The sequence below is a fragment of the Apteryx mantelli genome, chromosome 3 (assembly GCF_036417845.1).
Source record: "Apteryx mantelli isolate bAptMan1 chromosome 3, bAptMan1.hap1, whole genome shotgun sequence".
NCBI lineage: Eukaryota > Metazoa > Chordata > Aves > Apterygiformes > Apterygidae > Apteryx > Apteryx mantelli.
In genome coordinates, this window is record NC_089980.1 from 93,005,949 (window position 1) to 93,032,742 (window position 26,794).

General features: G+C 41.1%; 1 protein-coding gene across 1 annotated transcript; it reads left to right on the forward strand.

The window, feature by feature from the left end:
* Window positions 1–293: 293 nt before the first annotated feature.
* On the forward strand, window positions 294–25,265 carry MCHR2 (melanin concentrating hormone receptor 2). The gene is given in 5 exon segments (XM_013948795.2): window positions 294–331; window positions 333–473; window positions 8,744–8,953; window positions 25,017–25,114; window positions 25,168–25,265. Coding segments are annotated over 5 exon segments (585 nt in total).
* The last annotated feature ends 1,529 nt before the right edge of the window (window positions 25,266–26,794 follow it).

Consider the following 26,794-nt stretch of genomic DNA (forward strand, 5'->3'; position numbering starts at 1 on the left):
TAAATGTGGTGATTCTAAAAAGGTAAGTCTTGCTTGTTTGCAAAATTCTGTAAATCATAATCAAGATAATATATCACAGATTTCATTTTGAAAACAATACCATCCAGTTCTTTTGTGTCCAATCCTGAATATACAAAATCTTTTGTTGGGAATGTCTTTTTGAAATTCAGGTAATCATTAAACAGTAATGTACGCTTAAATATTAGGCTTAACTGATGATATTCAAATGATTAGTCCATGAATAATTTATTTTCTCTTTCTACTGCAGAACTAAGGACTAAATTATCTGAAAAATGAGTGAAGTTCAGCCTTCTTATTGGAATGGTACATGTCTTGTTTAACACATCTTGGAATGGAGGGTATCATCATGAGGCGATCAGTGCTGCAGAAACAGTCGTCCTTCCATCTCTGATTGGGATTATCTGTTCAACAGGTTTAGTTGGAAATATCCTCATTGTGTTCACAATAATAAGGTATAGAATTTAATACAGGTCACAGCAAAGATTTGCTGTAAAAATAAATGACTGCATTAAGGAAGAGAGCTGCCCAGCAAAGACAAGCATAACAAGTTATTCATGTTTTTCTTAGTCACTGGCATGTACTCTTAACTAAAGAAATTTTAATCATGCATACAGACATTGGTTACATGTATGTGTGCTTAGAATTTTTCTGTTATGAGAAAACATTTAAGCACATGTTTGACTTCAAGCATATTCAAGGAAACTGAAATACATGCCCTTTTCCCTGGCTCTCGTTAAAATCAACAGCAGTCTTCCCAGCCAGACATTGCTGTCTTACCTACTCTTGATAACAATGTCATTCAGATTAGCAGCGTGTTTTCCTTCAGCTGTCTAAGAAGAATAACTTGTGCAAAATGTTTCCTACCATATTAAATGGTAGCAGAAGTACTGGGGATAGAGAATGTTTTCTTATTTATAGAGTTAAGAATTTATTTTTGAAATTACAATATTTTAAAGAATTCTTTTAAGATTAGTTGAAACAGTCTCTTTCTCCTTTGAAAACTGTACTTCTACTTCAAATTATTTTTATAACAGAGCTCTATCTAACTTTTGCCAGTTTATAGCAAGCTCCTAGAACTCATTGCTTTTTTCCAGCAGCACCTTACATCTAGAGACAAGGGTGTTAATACTGATCCAATATTCTTACATGACACCTTAAGCTATTTTTGCTTTTTTTTGAGAAGGTAAAGTTCCTAAAGTTGCTGAAGTTTTGGGGGTCAAAAAATCTGACCATGATATCCTCTGTGCAACAAAATACCTTCTAGCTTCTTAATTTCAATAAGAGATTTTATATATATACATATATATATATATATACACACACATACACACACACATACACACACACACACACACACACACATATATAATAAAAGGTTTGTTTTCAACTAGCTGATGGTACCACAAACTCTACATCCATAAGCATGTATCTTGAAGAGGTGACTTATCTGCAGTGCAAATTCATAAAGAAATATGATAGTTTAAGGCTGTGTTACCCTCATCAAGAATTAATAGATGGATTCCACCCCTATATACTGTGGCTGTAAAGGAAGAATTTCCAAAGGCCTATCTAGGGCAAGGTGTCTGTCATCTGCTTAGGTTTAGAAAACTTCCCTTGGAACTACCAGAGATCCAACGCTTGTTGCACTCAAGAACCTTGTAGTTCACAATCAGAATGCAGAAGAGAATAAATGTCAAAATAGTATGTCTGAAGCAGACATGATGGGAATATGACTTTTTAAATGTATGAATGAATAGAAAGGAAAAAAAAGTCATTGAGTTTCTAAAAATTAGTTATAGGCTCTTTAAAATAATAGAATGAAAAGAAACTGAAAAGGAACAAAGACTTTTTTCCCTGGTGAAAAGCCTTTGTCTAGCTTAAATAAAAATATGAGAGACAGTAGGAATAGAGACAGACAATGACTTAAAAAAAGAAGATAATTTAAACCATATTTGCTTGAGAAAAGTACAAGCATTCAAATTTATGGACATGTACAGGAAAAGAACACACAGGAAAAGAATTTGTAAATAGTGCATTAAAAAATTAATGTGGCAATTGCCACCACTGAAAAAGATGGCCATAACCTCGAACTCTATAGATAAATGTATATTTTAAGTGTAGCTACATTTTGAAAAATAACCATGTCAAATTCTCACTTTTCACTAAACAGATCTGATTCCACTGAAGAGCTCTGCTTCAAGGTTGTGTCTTCTCTGTTTACTGAACACATTTTCCCATGCATGAATTTTAATTTTGTTAGCATTAGAGAGTCAATTCTTTTTAAGAATGAAAGAAGCTAGATTCCTTCTTCAACTAACTAGAAAGTTAATTACTTTACAGTAGCAGATGCTTTACTGATGGTGGTACATGATAAAGAAAGAATCTTGGAATTTCAGCTCCCCAGTTTAGTTTGCAGGTCTGGCAGTTAAAAAACATTTTTTAAATGCAGATTAAATTGATATTATCTGGAACTTACTAGAAGAGAATAACTAAAATTCCTAGTGACTCTTGCATTGAATATATTCCTGTGCACTGAAGTTTAATTTAGACATTACCAACTCAATGACTTTCGGCTGGCCTTCCATATGTGAATGAACTTCATCCCTAGAGGGATGACAGAGGGAGTTGAGCTATGCTGCTATTAAATTAAAAAGAAAATGCTGCAGAAAATGCTGCAAGAGTTAACTGTCAGCCAGAAAGACCTGTCTGATGATCTTCATCCCAGCAATTTGAGAAAACCAGTCCCCAGAATTGCAGTTAACATTTTATCTATTGAGTATAGCAGACCAACTACTGGGCAGATATTTTTGTGAGGGGACAGGGAATGTGATCCAGGCAACGTCATTTGCTGCATTAGTCTGACTTCGAATTTTGAAGAAAGAGTATGTTACAGAAGTAAAGATAAAAGGAATCAAATAGTTTGAGTTAATTATAAGTACAGCTTGTCAAATTACCTTGTTTTTTTTTTAAAGGTAACTAATAGCAAGTGGTAAAATAGCAATTCCTAAATTAGAGATTGCAAATAAGTGTCACAGCACTTATTACTTGCATTCTGAGCCTTAAATTGGAGATGGTTTATTCACAACTGAAAGTAGAGTCACCAGCAGAAAATATGGGGAACTGTTACATTCCAGCTAATTTATTCAGATCACAGATTTTATATGTTATCAGATTTTGTATGTTATCAGGTTGGAAGTTATTAACTCAACTAAAGAAGATTCCAATGAGTTCAAGACCTATGACTTGAAGAAAGAAATGGCTAAAAGGTAGATGGTACTAGGAGATTTTGAAAGGAAACAAATTTCCTGAACAAATTTTCAGGAGAAATAAATTAACATGGGAACTTTCAGGAACTGATCATAGGACCAATCTTATTTCATACTTTCCTGCAGAGACTTGGGACAAAGTGCAAGAATGCATCAATAGTATTCCTAATGACATATATACACTGCAGAGACTTGGCTGATGTGAAGGAGTAGAAGACTGTTATACAGAAAGAACAGGATAAAGACTAGAGGAGGGACTAGAGCAAGAGAAATAAGGTGGTGTTTAATAGCTCAAGGCACAAAGTCATAAAAAATGTTGTTATTAATAGGAAGGACTGCTGTCAGCTAGAAAACATTGGAGGAAAAGGAAAGTTCTGGGATTACTGTGGACAGTCAATGTGCTAAAGCTGTACGATAGGCTCATACAGTTCTAGTGCAGGTAACGCTGTGCCTTTTCAGGAGAAAGAGGGAACTGCTAATGCCCTTCTCCAAGCTCGTAATGAGACCTGAAATACAATTCTCACCAGCTGTCTTCAGGAAAGTTGAACTCTGCCTGAAATAAGAACAGAAAAGAACAATTACTAGAACCAGAAGAAAGGACAACCAAGAAAATTCACCTAAGCATGTTTTAAAAAATTGAAGGCTCAGAGGTTTATGCTTACTCCCTATAAATCAAGATGAAATACACCAGAAAAGGTAATGGACTATATAAACTAAAGGCCAATACTGGTACAAGAGCAAATAGGTAGACCCTAATCAAGAGATATGTTAGGCTGGTAACTGAAAGATGATTTCTACACTCCAGAGCAGTGATGTCCTGCAACAGCTGTCAGTAGGAGTAGCGGCAGTAAAATCATTATTGCTGAGATGAAAATTACTCTGCTATGAAAGAGTCTCTTCTGGTCTTGTTGCTTGTGGCAGTGGGTGACTCAGTTCTGTGGCAATGGTTCTCTCTTCCAATCTTAGGTTCCTAAATCAAGCGAAAAAACATGTTAAGCAATGTATCCGGTGATTTGCAACTTTTCTTACTGGGATGGAAAAGCTGAGAGTCTGCACTCAAACGGCGTGCAGTCAGATTCCTGATTTTCTTGTTCCTGCTGCATATTTCTTTCAGAAATAAAAAACAAGCTAATGTTAGAAATACAGGATTTCTCATGGTGACATTGGCACAGGAACTGATACATGTCTGTAAGTGATGTTATCTGGCTTGACTGTGAAATTCAGTTAAGCCTTGAACCAGAATATTTTGCACAACGTTATGTAGCTATCAGTAATGACTGATACAACCAATTAGATAGCTGAATTACTTGAGAGTATTCATTGATGGGTATGGTTGAATGAGGGAAGGTGTAGAAGCACAGATGTAAAGCAGAAATGGTTGCCCTGTGCAGAGTTTTTCAACAGGTACTGAGCAATATTCAGTTTTACAAGATACAGGCATTTTCCAGTTATGCAGACATGAGTGAGTTTTTTTCAGCCTAACTTTGACTGCCCAAGTCAGTCATCTAGGTCTCTCCATAAGGGTTATTCATATCATCTTTACCATATATAAGACAGGAAAAATTGCCCCCAGAGAACTGCTTGTCTAGAGTGATTATAGGAGCCAAGATGACTCAGTGACATTAGATGTCTAAGTTTCAAACAGACAAAGTCAGCCCAGAGGAATCAAACCCCTAATTAAAAAAAAATAAAAGATAATACAATTCCATCCTGATAAATTATTGAGATGTTTTTTCCACCACTAGGGGAGAACAACATGCATGGAAAAGATCCAAGAGGCAGCACCATGTGTGCTTAGAGGCATAACAGGGCTAGAAGATAGTATTAACTAAGTATAGGATTGCTGCTGTTGGACTTGCTGTTCTCGGGGCCCGTGTGTATAGATAAATTCCAAGTATGAGAGCAGGCAGGAAGTGGACGATAATTGATCTCAGATGTGGAAATTCAGCAAAACTTCCAGGTCAAGCTGATTCGCTGATAATGGTTAGATTTTGTAGACAGAGGACAACAGGCCTGGACAGGAAGATAACTTTAAGGCTGATGCTACCTGTCATTGTAGATGTAGGCATTGAGCCCATGAGGGATGTCGTTTGCACCTTTCCTATTTGAAAAAAGGCTATTTGCTTGTGTCTGTATATGTGTGACACTAATAAATCGTCTTGTCTTCAATCTGAAAGATCACTTCCACATTAATACTTAAGCTTCTAGTTAATGAAGACTCTGTGTCCAGGATGGGATATACATAGATTGATGACAACACATAACAGTCTTGTCTTGTTCCTCAAAGTTGTTCCTGGAGCGACAGCAAGTACATAGATTGTTTCATTGCCATGTCTACTCAAAAATCTTCCTTTTCTAATGAATTGGAAATTTTCAAATCCTTTTTTAGTGAGTTTGACCTGTAAGAGTAGAATTGGAGAGAAGATATGACTATCATTCACAGGCTTTGTAGAACAGAAATTGTGCTTTTGTACTTTTTTTCACATGTAGTAGCTTGGTTGTTTCAGAGACGAAAAGATAAATAATTCACCATGTGAATTATCCTGGCATGAGTGGAAGTATGGATTGCCCAGCCAATACCTATGGCCTGAGAAATGACTGAGAAGCTTTCAAACCTGTAGTGGGAAAGCAGAAATCCCTGAAAGCATGAAAAAAAAAGTTTGAAATTGAGGCCTTAGCTATCATTTTCCTGGTATTTTTTGATAAAGTGACAATGTTGGCAGAATGCAAGCACCACTGTCTTAATGAAATATAAGAAAGTTCTGAACAACAAAATGCATCTGGAATGATTTGAGATGATAAATTTTATTGCTTGAGTTACCATTTAAATATTGTAGCTGTTTGTCACCACAGGGAACTATGCAAAATTCTGGATGAAGATAAGTGTCCTAGCCCTTAGGCTCTAATCTAAATATAGTTTTCTGAACCTCAGTGTAAAGCATGGGACATTGCAATACTTTCCTTTATGTCAAGCACTGGATTCCTGAGGTGGGAATTTTCTTCACCTTCCACTGTGCTCTGAGCTTTTGGCCAGTTCCATTTGGAGGTCTCAGCTAAACAAAAAACACCTAGAGAATATTTTGGTCTAAAAAGATCCACACTTTAGTTTATTTAATTCAAGAATGTGTCTCATGGCCATCCACTGTACTCCCTTTCAACAGAAGTTTGGCAGGTGTTCACCGAATATTCTTTGCTGACTATATTTAGCATAAAATGTGACAATTAAGAATTTGAGATTCTCACTCTAAGCCCAAAAGTAATTTCTAATTTAGTATGATTTATCCTGCTAATGTGAATGAAATAAACCACAAAAAGATCTATGGTAGTGAAAAAGTTTTAATTTTCTTATAAAATAACATGTATGTGCAGTTTTAGATGCTTTAGTTTTTGTTTCTGAAACCTGTGTGTTTGAGCATGGTGCTACTATTTGACTCCTTACAGGAAACACAGTTCTAGGTTTTGCTTTTCCTGGAGATTTGACATCCTTCAGTGCTGACAAAGCCATAGACACTGGAGGAAAAAGATCACATATGCGTCATTCTCTCAACAAGCTCCTGTCATTAACGCCAACAGATACTCTTTATAGATGTTTGGCTTTGGTTTCAGCGTCATAACCAGATGACAGCGAATCATAATTTTATATTATTAAAAATGTGTTAAATAAATACTTTTGTCTGTCTGGTCCCCTCCAGTTTATATTTGTGGTTTTGGAAATATAGTTATTTCATAGTTTATAACGTGCGATGACGGCAACAGGAAAAATAAGAAATTAGGGATTCTCATCACATAGGTCTTTTTAGGAAATGATGGCCTTCTGAATGTGGGTTGTGCACAACCAGGTCCACCTGGCATGATAAACCTGTACCTTGTAGCAAATGAATGCACGGACTCAGGAGGTTTTGCATCCTGAGACATTTATTGTTTATTCTAACACATACTTATACTAAAAGTTAGCTGCTTCAGCGATTTCACAGATGATACACTTTGCTAAGCCAATCATTATGCGGATTATGTCACAGGTAGCCAATCATTGCACCGATCACGCACGCCGTGATCATGCCTTGTACTTTGCTGTTTGCTGCTTTGTTGGAGAAACGCTGACTTGTTCTTAGCCTTGGTTCCCACTGACTTCTGCTGGTTTATCTGTACTTTCTCAAGATGTATCATCTCCAGCTGTACCAGTGTCCTTGGGTATGCTTGCTCCTGTTGAGACTCCTCTTTGTTCGAGCTAGCAACAGTCTCCCCAGTTCCCCTTTTCCCACGGCTTGCAACTTTCCTCCAACTTAACCTTGTCATGACCCTTCACGGTACCTACTACGTTAGAGCAAATTGAAAAAAATCAATGGATTAGAGATACTGACTGGAGAAAGAAAACCAAAGAGTGATTGCTCAGAATATATAGCTATGATGCTATGAAACATTTAGCCATCAAAAAGTCTTGAGGAGGGACTGAACCTCTGACTTTGTCCCTCTTTCTCCACTGACCCCAGAGGGAACCTAAACAAATAGCTTAGACTAGACATCTGATCTGTAATTGAAGTTAGGCAAGATCACTCTCATCTGAAGACTGTGGATAAGGACCTTTTTTAAGAAAGTTCTGTAATTAAATTACATTTTATAAATATAGGTGCTCTTAACAGATGCTTTATGCTTTTTTCATTTTTTTATGCAATAAGGTCATTCAAAGTCAGGAATTCTTTTAACTGCATGTATAACATTCCTCCAGGCCTAACTTAGGGATCCTAAATTAGCTAGGGTAATTAGCTTTCAGTAAAGGAAGCTAAGAAAGCATATATTTCACACAAAGGCTATCTAATAAGGACATTATGAAATTAGCAAAGCCAAACACTTACTACTTAGCTGAAGACTGTGCATACAGTTTTAATTCAATTGTATTCTTTACATAGGTGCAAATTTTATGAGACTGTCTTAAAATATTTGGTCACATAATATTTTTTTCCCAGAGGATCTTTCCCTGTCAGCAATTCCCTTTTTGTCTTGAGCACTTGAGAACCTCCCATCTGCATCTTTAAGCAAGATTCAGCACTTGGTTAACTGCATATCATATGCCTTTGTCAGAAGGCTTTGTTATCTCCTCTTATTTATGACAGGTTCATACTTTTAGAGTACCTATGGCCACCAGACCCATGTTTCTTTTGAATGCTTTATAGTTTTCAAAGGAGAATATGGGTAATTGTGCTGATGTTAGTAAATTAAATAGTCCATTAAACCTCACAGGAAACCAGAGTCATGAAAAATATATTTTTGTTGAGCCTAAAATGTTTAGCTTGAAAAATCATTCATCTGAGAAACTTGCCCTGTCTCTAAAATAGTGGTTCTGAGAGTGTACTTATCTGTGGGCACACCAATTTTGTGTTCTGCTCTGTCAAACATATTTGGAAACCCATACATTAACTATGTCAAGTAATCATCTTCCTGTCCTCAATTTATTTCAGAACTCAGAAGAAAACTATCCCAGATATCTACATCTGCAATCTGGCTATAGCAGATTTGGTTCATATCATTGGCATGCCCTTCCTCATTCACCAGTGGGTACATGGAGGTGAGTGGGTGTTTGGCAGCCCTCTTTGTACAATCATTACCTCCCTGGACACATGCAACCAGTTTACATGCAGTGCCATTATAACTGTAATGAGTCTGGACAGGTACGTGGTTTATGGGTTTTATTCTATACTCAATGACAAGAACGTGTGAATGTGTTTTTAAAAAGAGTGAGTCACATGTGAAGCTGTGGTAACTCAAGAATGGGAATGTCAGCAGTCATGGTTAATAATTGTTTGAAAATTGTAGACTCCTTTTTTGGCGTTTGTGGAGGTGATTGATAGAAGTATTTTAATTCTTGCTTTAGCATCATGCTATGCACAAGGCTTTAAAGGGTACTGGTTACCGCCAGTGGTACTGTTCCGGGACTTATATTTAGAAGTTCAGGTTCTAGTAAATGCTTGATGTCACTGAAACTAGACTAACATTAACATCTAGTTTAAGAACAAAAATAGGTTTCAAGATAAACTGCCGAAACCTACTGTATCTGCTACTTTTAAAAAAACTTATTAAAATGCAATAAGAGTACAACAACAATTTTAGCTTTTATCATAACTACAAGTTTCAAAAACAGCTCATGTATTGTCTTGACCTTAAGACAAGAGTAACCAGGTTCAGAAAAGGAAAGTCTGCTTTGGACCAAAGAGATCTTTCAGATGTCAGAGAAGGCATGAAGAAAACAGAGAGATAAACTTTCCTGCATAGCAGGAAGCACTAATAGAACAATAAGAGGCCATTCAAGAGACAAGACTGGACATATGAACTGGATAAATGAACAGTGTCAGTGGAAAGCAGGGGAGAATATTAAACTCGTAGCATACAAGATAGTACACTTACATGGAAGTTGAAAGTTGTCACTAAAGGAGAGGGAGAGAGAACTTACAGAATGGAAATCTGTAACAGAAAGTAGAAAGTTGAAAGTTAAAAATAATTTTGTAATAGGTAGACTTTGGCTATTTTTCAGAGGCTAGATTAACGCATGACATTAAAAGTCTCACTGCATCAACATGCAGTTGATCAAATTGATCATTTCCTGTAGAGTTCAATTTTAGAAGCTCTGTTCTTATATTTGCATTTGCGTAATGTGAGAGAAGACGGCCTTTGTTATGTTCCTAAAGAATTTACACATAGCAGTACCTCTAACCTTGCTATTTGGAGAAAAATGTTTATGCTAAAGACAGGTAAGTATTAAGGAAATAAGGAAAGACAAAATATCAAAAACAAGGTAAAAAATTAGTAAAGTGAGCTCTTAAAATAGATGCTCTGTTTTTCACAAATTCTTGTAATTATGGAGTGTAAGCCTCTGACTTCATTTCTATTTTAATGCAAGGTTTTCCAGCTCAAATATACTTGCCTAGGGAAAGCTCTTCAAATTACTTCTCTCCTGTTATTTTTATAACTGCTAATACCAATTGTGAAAGTAGAGGCAAGAGAAACAAAACTGTTTAGTGCTTGATAGTTTCAAAAAAGCATCTCTGAATGTACCCAGGAGCTTTCATTAGTTGAAAAGATTAAACCAGCTATTTTGCAAAAAAATCTGTGTTTACCAGATTTTATTTGACAATAAAATCATCCCAAATTCACAGAAAAGCAAAAAAACATAAAATTATGCCTTAGTAAATGCTATGGCTAATACAGCATCAGACAGTTTCATGTTCTTTCAGGTTTTTCAAAAATAAAAGCACCTCTAAAGGAGGGTAAAGGCAGAACAGGACTGGGAAGGCACTTCCAAAAGAAGCCTGAGCTGCATACAATGACTACCACATGCAAATTAATATCTGTCATATTGCGGGAATGAATTATAGGAATGAATTATGTCATGCGTTGGTCTAACAGAGACTTTAATGTTTCAGCATTTCTTTTTGAAAATCAGATTTCTTTATAAGATCTTAAGGAGTGGCAAGAACAGCTGTTCTCTCCATGGAGCTCTAAGGGTCAATTTAAAAGGGGTATGATGTATAAAAGTTTGGTTTTCATTACTCGTTTTAATATGGAATAAAAAAGAAGCTGTAAAAACTATGCAAGTTGCATAAGCATATTAAAATTTATGAGAAAGTTTCCCAAACTGACATTAAACAAATTTTTTAATAGAGATTCACGTTTACGTCATAGGCATCTAACATAAATTAAACCTATATGAAGTCTTGGTAGCAGAATTTTTGCCTATCAGCTAAAAGAAAGCTTCCTGAGAAGCAACTCACAGCACTCTTCTCTTACAGAGGACGCACATATGCACACATAGACAACAATCCTAACATAATTTATCCCTGTGTAAAACAAGAATAAATCTGACAGTAAAATGAAGATCTCACTATGCAAATCTGGCCTAAGTGAAATCAGAACTGTGTGTACTGCAGACAGCTTTTCTCCATCCCAGATATCACTATACTATTATGTTGCAGTCTCTGACGGGACAAGAGAAACGGTGACATGGACGAAAAGGAGGTCCAGTACAATGTTCTACGTTGAAGCTGTTACTTGGAGCATTCCAATAAGCCACCTGGCTTTAATAACTGAACATTGCAATTAGCTAGAGCGACTTTAAAACAGCAAAGGAACTTTTTGGTCTATGATACTTTAAAACAAAAGCTTAAGTGTCCAAAATAAGATTACAAAACTATAATTATAAATATATAGTTATTTTATATTAAATATAAAATATATATTATATATTATGTTGTATATTTAATCATTATATTATATAATATGATTATAAATAAAATTATAAAAAGTATAATAATAAAATAAAATAAAATAAGACCTTAAGTGTCCAAAATAACTGATGCAGCTTCAGAAGTCACATCATTCCTCATTCCTGTCCACAAAAAGTAGCTGATAAAATCTATGACGGACTTGGTTTATGTGACAGCGAGGCTGTGAGGCATATCTTGTTCCCCGGCACATGAACATACTGGAGCATGTCACAGGAAAGTGCTGCTATTTGGTTCCCTTCCTACAGAGCGCACCTGCTTCTGACTACTTCTTCTGCAAACTTCCGTTATTGGAAAAGGCGTAACCCTCTTCACAGGGGTTCAGCTGTCTGTGATCCAAGGCCTAGTTTTGATACAGCTCAGCTGCCTAACCTCGGCTCTGTCTTCTAAGAAAATTGCCACATGCTAAGGTGTGAGAGAGTACCTAGAGGAGAGCCATCTATGACAAGAAAAGTAAAACTGCAGACAAAGAGGTTTGTTGAGGTGACGATTTTTGGCAGCTCAAGGTTTCCAGAGAGCGCAGCTAACAGAGGCAGCGAACAGACGCAGCAGTTTGCGCAGCAGTGGTTGGGCTCTGACTAGAACTTGAGGATCTTGTGGAAGTTGTGGGCTTTCTGAGGACCCCCGAGGACCTAGAAGGTGATCGCTGTGAACAGGAAAGGGGAAGCTAGGCAAGGACAACTGCAGGAGGCCTTGACTTCTCCTGGGAAAAGCTCCTGGGAAAAGCTCCAGCTAGGAGTGGCTGCTGCTAACGAGCTCTCTGGGTTGCCCCTGACCAGAGGGGGTTGGGGCCTTTGATCCCTTTGATCCCAGTGGCCCTTGATTGGGCGGTCAAGCACCCTGTGAGTCAGTGCTAGGGAGAGGCCTATATAAGAGCCAGGCCTAGAGCGCAGCTCCCAGAGCGCAGCGAACAGAGGCAGCAGTTTGCGCAGCAGTGGTTGGGCTCTGACTAGAACTTGAGGATCTTGTGGAAGTTGTGGGCTTTCTGAGGACCCCCGAGGACCTAGAAGGTGATCGCTGTGAACAGGAAAGGGGAAGCTAGGCAAGGACAACTGCAGGAGGCCTTGACTTCTCCTGGGAAAAGCTCGTGGGAAAAGCTCCAGCTAGGAGTGGCTGCTGCTAACGAGCTCTCTGGGTTGCCCCTGACCAGAGGGGGTTGGGGCCTTTGATCCCTTTGATCCCAGTGGCCCTTGATTGGGCGGTCAAGCACCCTGTGAGTCAGTGCTAGGGAGAGGCCTATATAAGAGCCAGGCCTAGAGCGCAGCTCCCAGAGCGCAGCTAACAGACGCAGCAGTTTGCGCAGCAGTTTGCGCAGCAGTTTGCGCAGAAGGGCGTGCGAAGGGACGTGCGAAGGGACCTTCATTTCTGTTCCCTGCGGTGTACACTTCCCCAATATGGTCGTGACACGCCGCACAGCACGTTCCCCAGCGGCTGCTGGAGTTGCTGTGTCTGAGGCTTGGACCCAGACTGGCCCTCTGACAGTAGATGCAGCTCTACAGGTCTCAGGCTGCAGGGAGTGCTTGGGGCCTCTCCGGGAGGCCTGGGCTGGCAGCCAGCTCTCCTGCAGGAGGTGTGCTGCTGTTGACGAGTTGTGTCGTCAGGTAAGGGAGTTACAGGAGGAGGTTAGTAGGCTGCGCAGCATCCGAGAAGCAGAGCAAGAGATAGACAGGGTATTCTCGGAGACTGTGCAGCTTCGGGAGTCCCAACCCCCTGCAGCAGTGGAGTTGCCAGAGGGCTCTGTGCCGTGTGAAATGGTACATCATAACATCATAGAAGAAGGCTGGAAACTGGTCACTGCTCGTGGGAGGAGAAAGGCTCCTACTCCTCCTGAAGACCTGAAGCTGAAGAACAGGTTTAGTGCCCTCCAGGATGAGGAGGAGATGGGCATGGCTGCCAGGGAAGTAACCGGGACAACAGACCCTGTGCCCTACCGGAACACCCGGAAAAAGCGGCGGGTGATTGTTGTGGGGGACTCCCTGCTACAGGGGACGGAGGCATCTATCTGCCGACCTGACCTCTTGTCTAGAGAGGTTTGTGGCCTGCCGGGGGCTCGTGTGAGAGATGTCATGCAAAGACTGCCTAGGCTCGTCCATTCTTCGGACTATTACCCACTGCTGCTCTTCCATGTGGGCGCCAATGACACCAAGGGCAAACTGCAGACCATCAAGCAGGATTTCAGAGCTCTGGGGATGGTGGTCAAGGGTCTGGGAGCCCAGGTCATCTTCTCCTCAATCCTGCCAGTGAGGGGGATGGATGAGAGGAGGAGGAGACGGACTTTCCAGGTTAATGACTGGCTGCGCCGCTGGTGTTGGCAACAGGGTTTTGGTTTCTACGACCATGGGACCCTGTTTGAAGATCAACAACTGATGGCGAGAGATGGGATCCACCTCACGAGGCGGGGCACGCGGGTCTTTGCCAACAGGTTGGCCAACCTGGTAAGGAGGGCTTTAAACTAGGAAAGATGGGGGAAGGGGAGAGTTATAGTGACAGGGTAGTTGGCAAAAGACTGCTCAAGTCAGGATGCCTCCAACAGGTGAATGCAGCCAGGGAAGTGCGCATGGGATGTGGCTATGGAGGACCCTCTTGTATCCCTCCTGGGAAACCTGCATGCTCGATCACCTCCCTGAAATGCCTGTACACCAATGCGCGCAGCTTGGGGAACAAACAGGAAGAACTAGAGATATGTGTGCGGTTGCAGGGCCATGATCTCATTGCCATTACAGAGACATGGTGGGATAGCTCGCATGACTGGAGTGCTGTCATGGATGGCTACGTACTTTTTAGGAAAGACAGGCCAGGAAAGCGAGGTGGTGGAGTTGCTCTTTATGTGAGAGAGCAACTGGAATGTATGGAGCTGTGCCTAGGGGTGGATGAAGAGCGAGTCGAGAGCTTATGGGTAAGGATCAAAGGGCAGGCTAATAGAGGTGACACTGTTGTGGGTGTTTACTACAGGCCACCTGATCAGGATGAGGAAGTGGATGAGGCCTTCTACAGACAGCTGGAAGTAGCCTCACAATCCCAGGCCCTGGTTCTCATGGGGGACTTCAACCACCCCGATATCTGCTGGAAAGACAACACAGCTAGGCACAAACAGTCCTGGAGATTCCTGCAGAGCATTGGTGACAACTTCTTGACCCAGGTGGTGGAGGAGCCAACAAGGAGAGGTGTGCTGCTGGACCTCGTACTAACAAACAAAGAAGGACTGGTGGAAGATGTGAAGGTTGGGGGCTGCCTTGGCTGCAGTGACCATGAGATGGTGGAGTTCAGGATCCTGCGAGGAGGCAGCAGGGCACCAAGTAGGATCGCAACCCTGGACTTCAGGAGAGCAAACTTTGTCCTCTTCAGGGACCTACTTGGAGGAATCCCATGGGTGAGGACCCTGGAAGGAAGGAGTGTTCAAGAGAGTTGGTTAATATTCAAACATCACTTCCTCCAGGCTCAAGAGCGGTGCATCCCTATGAGTAAGAAGTCAAGCAAAGGAGGCAGGAGACCTGCATGGATGAGCAAGGAGCTCCTGGCAAAACTCAACCAGAAGAAGGAAGTATACAGAAAGTGGAAAGGGGGACAGGCCACTTGGGAGGAATATAGGAATGTTGTCAGAGTATGCAGGGATGCGACGAGGAAGGCTAAGGCCCGTTTGGAATTAAATCTGGTGAGAGATGTCAAGGACAACAAGAAGGGCTTCTTCAAATACATCAGCAGCAAGAGGAAGACTAGGGAAAACGTGGGCCCTTTGCTGAATGGGGTGGGTGCCCTGGTGACGAAGGATGCAGAGAAGGCAGAGTTACTGAATGCCTTCTTTGCTTCAGTCTTTACTGCTCAGGCCAGCCCTCAGGAGCCCCAGACCCTGGAGGCAAGAGAGAAAGTCTGGAGAGAGGAAGACTTTCCCTTGGTGGAGGAGGAGTGGGTTAGAGATCATTTAAGCAAACTTGACACCCACAAATCCATGGGCCCTGATGGGATGCACCCACGAGTGCTGAGGGAGATGGCGGATGTTATTGCTAAGCCACTCTCCATCATCTTTGAAAGGTCATGGAGAACAGGAGAGGTGCCCGAGGACTGGAAGAAAGCCAATGTCACCCCAGTCTTCAAAAAGGGCAAGAAGGAGGACCCAGGGAACTACAGGCCAGTCAGCCTCACCTCCATCCCTGGAAAGGTGATGGAGCAGCTCATCCTGGAAGCCATCTCCACGCATGTGGAGGAAAAGAAGGTGATCAGGAGTAGTCAGCATGGCTTCACCAAGGGGAAATCATGCCTAACCAATCTGATAGCCTTCTATGATGGAATGACTGGCTGGGTAGATGAGGGGAGAGCAGTGGATGTTGTCTACCTTGACTTCAGCAAGGCTTTTGACACTGTCTCCCGTAGCATCCTCATAGACAAGCTCAGGAAGTGTGGGTTAGATGAGTGGACAGTGAGGTGGATTGAGAACTGGCTGAATGGCAGAGCTCAGAGAGTTGTGATCAGTGGTACAGAGTCTAGTTGGAGGCCTGTAGCTAGCGGTGTCCCCCAGGGGTCAGTACTGGGTCCAGTCTTGTTCAACTTCTTCATCAATGACCTGGATGAAGGCACAGAGTGCACACTCAGCAAGTTTGCTGATGATACAAAACTGGGAGGAGTGGCCGATACCCCAGAGGGCTGTGCTGCCATTCAAAGAGACTTGGACAGGCTGGAGAGGTGGGCAGAGAGGAACCTCATGAAATTCAACAAAGGGAAGTGCAGGGTCCTGCACCTGGGGAGGAATAACCCCATGCAGCAGTACAGGTTGGGGGTTGACCTGCTGGAAAGCAGCTCTGCTGAGAAGGACCTGGGAGTGCTGGTGGACACCAAGTTAAGTATGAGGCAGCAATGTGCCCTTGTGGCCAAGAAGGCCAATGGTATCCTGGGCTGCATCAGAAAGAGTGTTGCCAGCAGGTCGAGGGAAGTGATTCTCCCCCTCTACTCAGCCCTGGTGAGGCCACATCTGGAGTACTGCGTCCAGTTCTGGGCTCCCCAGTACAAGAGGGATGTGGCACTACTGGAGCAAGTCCAGCGAAGGGCCACAAAGATGATTAGGGGACTGGAGCATCTCTCTTATGAGGAAAGGCTGAGAGAGCTTGGCCTGTTTAGCTTGGAGAAGAGAAGGCTGAGAGGAGATCTTATCAATGTGTATAAGTATCTGAAGGGAGGGTGTCGAGAGGATGGGGCCAGACTCTTTTCAGTGGTGCCGAGCGACAGGACGCGAGGCAATGGGCACAAACTGAAACACAGACACTTCCATCTTAACATGAGGAAAAACACTGTCATGGAAAGGTATAAAATGCTCAGGGAAAAACAGGGAGTCAGGAGATGGCTGAACATTCACTACCTGACTGACAACTGGCCATCAAAGTCTCAAAGGATACCACAGAGAGGTGGTGAGAATATTAATGCTTAGCCTAGTAGCTTGCTAGTCTGAGCTATCTATTGTGTGAAATAGCCAATAAATAATTGCTTCTTGTGAATATCCTGCTTGCAAAGTATCTCTGTGTGTGGGAGAAGTTCCCTGAGCAAAGGAGTCTGGAGTCTAAGAGTTACATACGGTACCAGTAAATTTTGAGACCTGCATATACATTTATTTATCCAACCCCCTTAAGATTTCAGGCAAATAGATGGAGAGGTGAACCTGATGACATAAATCTGGAACAAGCAGCTCTGTGACTGCTGACGAGAAACAGGCAGGTGGTCCAAGTGCTTGCAGCAGGTGAGACTGACGGGCATGAGAAAATTTGTTCCTGATTTGCCCATTGTTATAGTGTTGCTCTAAGAAATATTTATGCAGGAGGTATCACTGGTAGGGAGGGGTCATATCTCTCAGAAAGCCATGTGTTTTCAGATACTTAAAACCAGAACCACTTGATTTGCCATGAACTGTTTACTCATTCTTCACATTCATTTTTCTTTCACTCCTTGCTTCACTTCTCATGCAGTCACAAGCATTGCAGCCAGAGGAAAAGGTAAAAGCCATCTGCTCCATCTTCTGAGCAGTCTACCATTTGCATGGTAATGCACTTTGCTGCCTCTTGGGGCAATCTGAAGTGCAGGATCTTTTAACCCAATTCAGATAATAAATTAAAACATAATGTTAGTGTGATAACTGATGCTAATTAACAACAACAACAATAATAATAATAATAGTGTCAATATACTATATTGTGACAATATATAATACACAGTAAAAATGTTAGACAATTAGGATATCAAATATGATAGTTTAAGAAATATCCAAAAGCATGAAGAAAATGGGAGGAAGAACCTAGACTCTAAGATACATTTCCCCTCTTGTCCAATACACAGAACATGACAAAAGTACGCCACATGTTTATGGATTTGCTGGAAATTGGTCAAGAAGACATGCAGCTAGCTACAATATTAACTATGAGCATATGCTCCTATAAATATATATATATATACACTATATACATACTATATACATTATATATACTGTATATTTATATGTAAATATTTTTTCTTTAAAAGTGTCATCTTGGTGCTGATGATCATACTATGTACCTTGATGTTAGTTGCCTTCATATGCATTCCTCCAAGTAGTATTATAACACCAAGTTTGGCAGAAAGAGCAAAAGAAGTACAGTATGGTAACAGGCATGGGTAATAGGCACTATAAGCCTGGGTGAGTAGGCACATGGTTTAACCTAGACTTGCCTAGAGCTCTGCAGGCTCCATCACACAATCACAGAATCACAGAATGGTTGAGGTTGGAAGAGACCTCTGGAGATCATCTAGTCCAACCCCTCTACTCAAACAGGGTCACCTAGAGCACATTGCACAGGATCATGTCCAGGCGTGTTTTGAATATCTCCAGAGAAGGAGACTCCACAACCTCTCTGGGCAACCTGTTCCAGTGCTCTGTCACCCTCACAGTCAAGAAGTTTTTCCTCATGTTCAGATGGAATTGTCTGTGTTTCAGTTTGTGCCCGTTGCCTCGCATCCTGTCACTGGGCACCACTGAAAAGAGTCTGGTCCCATCCTCTCGACACCCTCCCTTCAGATACTTGTACACATTAATAAGATCTCCTCTCAGCCTTCTCTTCTCCAAGCTAAACAGGCCCAGCTCTCTCAGTCTTTCCTCATAAGAGAGATGCTCCAGTCCCCTCATCATCTTTGTAGCCCTTCACTGGACTTGCTCCAGTAGTGCCATGTCTCTCTTGTACTGGGGAGCCCAGAACTGGACACAGCACTCCAGATGTGGCCTCACCAGGGCTGAGTAGAGGGGGAGAATCACCTCCCTCGACCTGCTGGCAACACCCTTCCTGATGCACCCCAGGATACCATTGGCCTTCTTGGCCACAAGGGCACATTGCTGCCTCATGCTTAACTTGGTGTCCACCAGCACTCCCAGGTCCTTCTCTGCAGAGCTGCTTTCCAGCAGGTCAACCCCCAACCTGTACTGGTGCATGGGGTTATTCCTCCCCAGGTGCAGGACCCTGCACTTGCCTTTGTTGAACTTCATGAGGTTCCTCTCCGCCCACCTCTCCAGCCTGTCCAGGTCTCTCTGAATGGCAGCACAGCCCTCTGGGGTATCGGCCACTCCTCCCAGTTTTGTATCGTCAGCAAACTTGCTGAGGGTGCACTCTGTGCCTTCATCCAGGTCATTGATGAAGAAGTTGAACAAGATGGGACCCAGTATCATCTCCTCTTTCTCCAGCTGTCAGTGTCAGAGAGGTAGTTCAGACTTTCCCATTATTGTTTGTTTCAGGTAAATATTCTTCAGACTTCTCCCAGCAAAAGATCCTTTTATTACTGATAATTACTTTGTTAGATGAAAACACATGTCTGCCTTTAAGTTCCACTCTCTGTTTGAAGTGGAAGTTATCCCTTACTTTCAAAACAGTATGTTTTCCCAAACAGACCACTCACGTTTCATTTCACAAATTTATCATCAGACAATAGGCTGAAAATTAAATCCAAACTGAAACAGCCAATAGAAACATAGCACTGAAAAAGAATGGAGACAAAAGCTGCTTGAGAAGTATTTAGGGTGAGATTTATTTCTTATTATCTGGCGAAGGGTAAGCCATTTCTCTGCATGAGTCAAAATACGAGCAGGCTGGAACAACTTTGAGTTTTATCAAGAAAAAGAATTATTTACATTCACATTGGACTGAATCTGTGGTGATGTTTTGATGCAATCTAATGATTTTCTTTTCATATTTAAGTTCGTTAAATTAGATGTTTTGTTTTGCACTGAATGAGAATGAGAATTAAAAACCCAGGGAAACACTACCTCCTTTACATATGCACTTTGGTACCTGTAAATACCCAGCAAAATAATTAATCCAGAAAGAATGAGAACTTATCTTTTGATGCACAAAGAAATACAAGTATACATAGGCCAGATTTTAGTACCCTCACCTGCATCATTAGTAACCTCCCCTTTACATCTTGGAGAATCACAGTGAAACTCAGCTGAACATCCAGGAAGGCAAAGTCCACATGTCGTAAGGAACAAGGATCAAACAGTGCATAGGCAGTGGTAGGCACCTCTGAAGCTGGAAGATGTGGATTCAATACCTATCTGAGGCTAAAAGGGTTCTCTTTACATATGCCATCCCTTCCTTTATTTGTCTTCAGTGCCTATTAATGTTGTTAATTTTATTGCTAACTACCCTAGACTTTAGCTACTTAGGTCAAAATGAGTCACAATCTCTGGTGCATTCACTGTTGATGCTTGCACTCTGAGCTGCGCTGTGCTCTGAGCCTTTAAGCAAAGGCAATATCATCTATTAAGCCCCACACATTACACAGTGCCTTAGGGGCCTGTTGCATTGCTAGCAGCCATCTACCCGTTGCTCTGTAGGTGCCCTTCTATTGGCAGCTCTGCACCCATCGCCCCAGCCACCCCGGCAGCATTTCCCAGAGCCTCTGGGGCAGCCCTTTCCCCTCTCTTCCATGCCATTGATCTCATGCTGTTATCCTCCTGGCCTTGCACCTGCTGCGCTGGAGAAGATGCCCAGGGGAGGATGTTCCTCTGGAGAACCACTGTTGCTTCTCTTCCCACGTGGCCACTGGGGAGAATCTTCCCTTTCCTCTCTCTCCTTTCATTTTTATTTCTCCCTAAAAGTAACTGTATGCCATCAGCTGTCTCAACAACCTTTGTGTAATACACAAACAATACAAGAGAAAATGGCCAATATTTTTGCAGTTAGAAATTTTGTGAGTTTAAGCAGAGTGAAGCTAAAGGGAGATCTTACAGAAACCTTCCTGCAAGGAGAGAAAAGCATCTGAAAGCATTAAGGAGTTTTATATCACCCAACTGCTGGCACCAGCTAAAGATCAGTCTCCCTTTCTCATCACTGGCAAACAGGAGGCGTGTCTAAGAGGTGACTCATGGGGTTCACATGGAGCACAGCAGAGGGTGGAAGATAATGCCATGTCCCTAGTGTCAGTGGGAAGAGGGGCACTTCCTGCCATGTCAGCTAGTAATGTCACTTCTGGGTGCTGCCCCCATGCTCCATATTTCCAGCCAATGCACTTTCATTTTTTTATAAAGTCCTCCTCTAATTCGTAGTTTATTGACTGATTTTTTGTAATGTCCATTATAACTTTTTTTCAGTATTCATTCTTTGGGAATGTCTCTGCTGATGATGTTATAAAGAGTTGTAGTATTGTTCACCTGTTTTGCCTGGAGATGATGTTTTTTGCACCACTTGAAAAATGAAAGCAAGCTTAAAATGTATATAGTATACCATGTTTATATGGAGAGTAAGGGGTCAAATTTTGTGTAAAGTAGGAGCAATTAAAACTTTTAAGAACCTCATGAACTTGTAAAATTAATTACTCTGAATTACACTGATCCTGTAAGTGGTATCAGTGTCGGAAGCTATCTCCATGAGGGAGCCAGTGACACAGGAGAAGTAGCCATACTAAAAATGGTACAAATAAGTTCTTACATTGCAAACACAGATTTCAGAAAAGTTTGTTCTTAGAAGAGCCTGTAGTCTTTTGTAGTTACACTAATAAAAAAGCTGTTCTTTCTGTCACTTATTATGATTGAGAATTACTGCATAAAATTAGACATAGCTTTTTAAAATATTGTATGCTAGAAATGCCTTTTGCTGACTTTAGCAAAAATGGCCATTATTTTAACCTTATTTAGTGAAAGGAATTTGGTTGTTACACAGCTGGAATAATGAAAGAAATCTATTTCATAGCCATATTCAGGCAAGACTGAAAATAAATTCTTATCACATCAAATATTAATCTTTCATTTTATGCCATGGTCCCTGACCTTCATTGCCCAATGGCAACAATATCAAGCAACTGAGGTGCCACAGACTCCTTGCTCTTCTAACCTCGTGAACCTTAGAACTGTGAGAAGCAAATGTAGGGCCTCAAGCAACTTTGTAAGGTCTTGTAGGCAACGTTACCAGCACCTACAGACCAGGACCCTCTGATCTGCATCAGATGGCTATTTCTGTATTCAGCTCACATAAATTTAGAAGTATGACTGTGGTTTTGTACAGGCACTGCAGCAAAGGAGTGACAGATACTGAAAGCTGCTGCTGTCCAGTTAACCATATTTCCAGTTATTTACTGGCACGAGTACTGGACTATTTATTCCATCATCTTCTAAGCTTGAGGTTTCAGTCTGGCAGACACATCCTTCAACAGTCACTTAACAAGCTTCTTCTCTCAGCTACACTGGAGAAGATTCACAACAGTGTTCCTGTTTACAGTAGAGTTAATGTATATATGTACGTAATGTATGTAATGTACATACAGGATACCTGAAAGCAAAATGCAGGGATCAGTTTCCACACATTGCTGCAGATTTTATGTATATATATATCTGTCTTCATATGATTTTAACCAACAAACCAACAATGTAAATCTAGAATTCCATCAAATTCCATAAAACTCTGTTCCTCCCTTCTAACACTCTGATCAACCGAATATTACATTTCTACACTTGTTTTTCTTTCATTAAATACTTTTACAACAGAAATGTTATTTTGAAGACTGTTTACTGCAGGATTTTATTGTGCTTTTTCTGATTTTTTCTTCCCTTGAGTTGTGAACAACATAAATATTCCATGAATTGAGAGAGAGGCTTTCACTTCTAGCCAAGACATGGCTTGAGAATGACAGAGATTTAGTCTCTTCTGATGGTTATTACCTGTGTAATGGTCTTGGTTCAGAAACACACTGGAAATATCAGTGTCTGAAAAAATGCCATCTGCAAGAATGATGCATCTTCTAAATCAGCATTCTTAAATAGCAAGCACAACTGTGGGATGCCATATATAATCGTTTAGAGTAGGGTAAGGCATATTTCTAGGGCAGTACCTGAAACTATCATTACTTTGATATTTACTTGCTTGACTGTTTTGTTTTATTGGGATGTCAATTTTGTCTGCTCTATAAGCAGAAAAATCAGTGAAAACTTCACCAGCACTTAAACATTTTTCAGTTTTATCCTTTGGAGTTGTAGGAGTTTTAGATACTCTAACATGAAGTCAACAGTATGGAATTTGGTAGAATGGAGAAGTTGCTAATAACTGATCACTAAGAAAATGGTTTCCAAGTATTGTTTACATTCCTGATAATTAATCTTTCTTAGAACAGCTAGTAAATTACTCATTTTCAGTTAATTTCAGGAAATTACAGTTTCAAAAGATTTCTGTGAGTATGATTCAGAGATTTCAGTCTTTTTGAAAGAAAAGGAGTCAATCTAACTCCCACAAGAGATCTGTGTTTCACTGCTGCTGCCTAAAATTCTTCCAGTTCCAACATAACACATGAAAAAGGCATGAGTGACGTAGTTGAAAAGGGGAGAATGAAACTGTGGAACTATATCACAGAAGCTGAAAGACAATAGACAGTTTCTGCAAAAAACGTCCCATAGATTCCTCCACTCTTTTTTTGTGGAACTCTTTGACATTCAAGAGTTTTCATTTAGCTCTCTTGTTTGTTTGTTATTAACCGGGAGATGCTCAGTAGTGCTGAGGCTGCCTTCATTGTCGTCAGACTGCTGCTGGGAAACTTCCACCTGCGCTGCCACTAGCTTTCTTGACAAGCTGGGTAGCAATGGGTAGCCATTGGCCAGGCTAGCACCTCAGTGGTACTCCTCTCGTCACATGCAGGAGTGGGAACAGCAATTGATCACATCCCTAAGTTGACAGCAATTTGCTGAGCATCACCCCTCTGCCAGGGGATTGAGGCAAGAGGCTGGTGAGGTGAGCTGTGTTGGTGGAGGCTCACCTACGCAGCACAGAAGTGAACTAGGTTTGTGCCAGGATTTGAGTCACTCTGGTTCTCAGATGTGTTTGTATCACCTCAAAGCCATTACAAGCCAGTGCAGCAGCTCCCTTTAAACTGCTTTACAAAGCATAGTGAGTTTGACATCCACAAGGCAGAACCAGACCCAGAGCTCGATGAAAATTTTCCTCCTCTGTTGCATACTATTTGCACTGTGTTCCTTTTGGCCGGGCCTATGGCTGGTCCCAGCATCCAGATCCTCGATGTGTGAAGGATGGAAACAAAAAGGAAGAAATTCATTGTTAGATTTCTTTACTTTTGCTGCATATATTCTAAAACGCTCCAAGACCATTCTTCCCAAGCAAATCATGTATCTGTGAATCAGCAGTCCTGTTAGTAGGTGGTCTGATCTCATCTGGAAGAGAAAAGGCGTGCCAAATGCAGCGGACTTTCTATCTACCCTACACACTCCTAAAAAAAAAAAAAAAAAAAAAGAATCCTCTTCACCTTCTTTTTTATGACATGTGAATTTTTGTGTTTAGTAACTTCCTTTCAGCTCAAAGATTGCGGACTTTAATCCACTTTGATCTGAAGGATTAAAGTTCACCTTAACATTTTACAAAATGTGAAGGTCATGAAACAGATGAATTTTTCTGTAGCATAAGTTGCTGCTAACTGAAGGTTACTTCTGAGATAGTAACTCTTTCTTTTCACTAAGTTGTATCTTTAGTTAAATGCAGACTAAACATTTAAATTCTGCTGTTGTAACTATAACAGACTTGAGCAATCCTAGAGCTCAAATGTATCAGAAAGTTCTATAACTTTTTCTGAAAATGACAGTCTTGCATATATTATAGTATCTCCAGTCCTATTCCAGAACTAACTTCATCTCAGATTCTCTGCTTATTTCTTTTATCTCTGAGTTTTTAAATTCTGTCTCCTATATGCTAATCTAGTAAAATTTATTAAAACCTCTCATCATAGTAATTACAGAACATTGTGACCAAAGGCATAATCAGCTACAACAGTTGTTGAATGTTAAGTGAGCTAATTGAATAAATGACATTCTCACATGTACTACTACACAACTTTAAAAAAAATACAGTTTCCTTCTCTTGCCATGGCTATTTTTAGAATTTTTATTTTAGGGTCAAAAGTATTAGCCTAACTGTTCTATTGTTTTTCTATTATATTACTATGTTATCTGCTTTTACAGACACCTCACTCTCGTTCAGCCATTTCACTTAACCAACCTGAGAACAAGATCGAAGACAATTCGAGTTAATTTGTCTATGGGTAGCATCGCTTATTCCGGTGTTCCCTGTATGGATCTACTCAAAAGTAATAAAGTTCATTGCTTATTCCAGTGTTCCCTGTATGGATCGACTCAAAAGTAATAAAGTTCAAAGACGGTTTGGAGAGTTGTGCTTTTGATCTAACCTCACCTGATGATGTACTCTGGTAAGATGTTAAAGCCCGGGGAACTGTGTATTTATTTAGATGGTGCTGAGGATGTGTAGTACTACACAACGTTCCCGATTGTCACTACTTGCTGTGCTTTAGCTCACACCGTTCAGTAGTCTCACAGCATATGAGCTGGATACTTTTCAGATGAATTCAAAACAGAAAAAGTGTTTCAGGAATTCAGTGAATGGACTCCAACCACTACTGTGATGAGCCACATGTATGGACACAAAAGTGGATTTTTAAAAATCTGTAGTCCTCTGGTACTAAGAAGATAGAATGACCATGACAGGCATTATATGTGCATCAAGGATCTGACGTTGTGTGAGAAATCATGGAAACTGTAAGTTAATGACCAAAAGTGACTTAGTTAATGGTGACTCAGAAGGGGGTAACTACCGATTTTTATCCTGTCTACAGCTGTGTCATCTGGCACTCACTCCTGCAGCTATTAAAGGCAGGGAAGAGAGGTAAAAGGCCTTTTCTGAAGTAAAATACTTTTGAATTAACCTTTGTACGTGTCCTTGCAAGCAAAGAAATGAATTCATGGTATACGTCATTGGAAAATATTAAACCTAAGTTTTCAAAAGAACTGTGTGTTTCGGGGATGTGCCCTTACTTTTCTTTTTTCAAAGTCCCTGCTTCCAAGACAGCCCTAACAAGGTTGTTCAGTCCTGAAAAAGCTCTATACTGGTCTCACAGTTGGTGCTTGCCTAGGTGTTTGCGCTCTGGTGGTTTCAAGAGGGGTAGGAAAAGCCTGCATCTTGTCAGCACTTAAGTTGCAAGACTTCCAGCACCAGGATGTAATCAAGCCATATTATTAGGACCTTGCCAGGTAATTCAGCAAAATTGCAAAAAGGGAATTCTGTAGAAACATCTAATGTTACTGAGAGATTTTCACAGTTTTGGTGTTTACCACACTGTTGGGCCCAAGTCCTCTCCATCATGTTCTCTCTCAAACAGCTTTCACTTATCTCAGGACTTCACTTACCGCTTTACAAGGCAAAGATAGCATTTTGCTAGGACCAGAGTTTTATGGCTGCAGTCTCCTTGTTATTCACAGACCTGGTGAATCTCAAACACTCACCTGGCTTGTTGTCCCACCACAAGCTGGCCTCTTATCCACCCACTGGCAGCACCGAGGAGGTCCCTCTCTGTGATCCTGCTGGGTGACCTGTCGACTCACTGCAGGGCCCATGAAACAGGAAAGAAGACACAGTGCTTCTCAGATGGAGGGCTGGGTCCCCTGGTGACCCACAGGAAGCTACACGCTCCCAAACCACAGACTGAGATCCTGCCCAGTCCATCCCTCTTGTCACAAGGCCTCTGCCAGTTACACGGGGCCACACACAAGGAACAAGGAATTTGAGAGAGTTTGAAATCACTCTTTATAGCATAAAGCAAAAGCTTTGCATAGAAAAGGCATCATAAAGCAACTGGCATGGTGTTATTGTAGTCTAAGGGAATACTCAAGATAAAGTTTGTAGCAGAGGAAATATCTTTATTAAACCCAATAGGATAGCTGGAAAA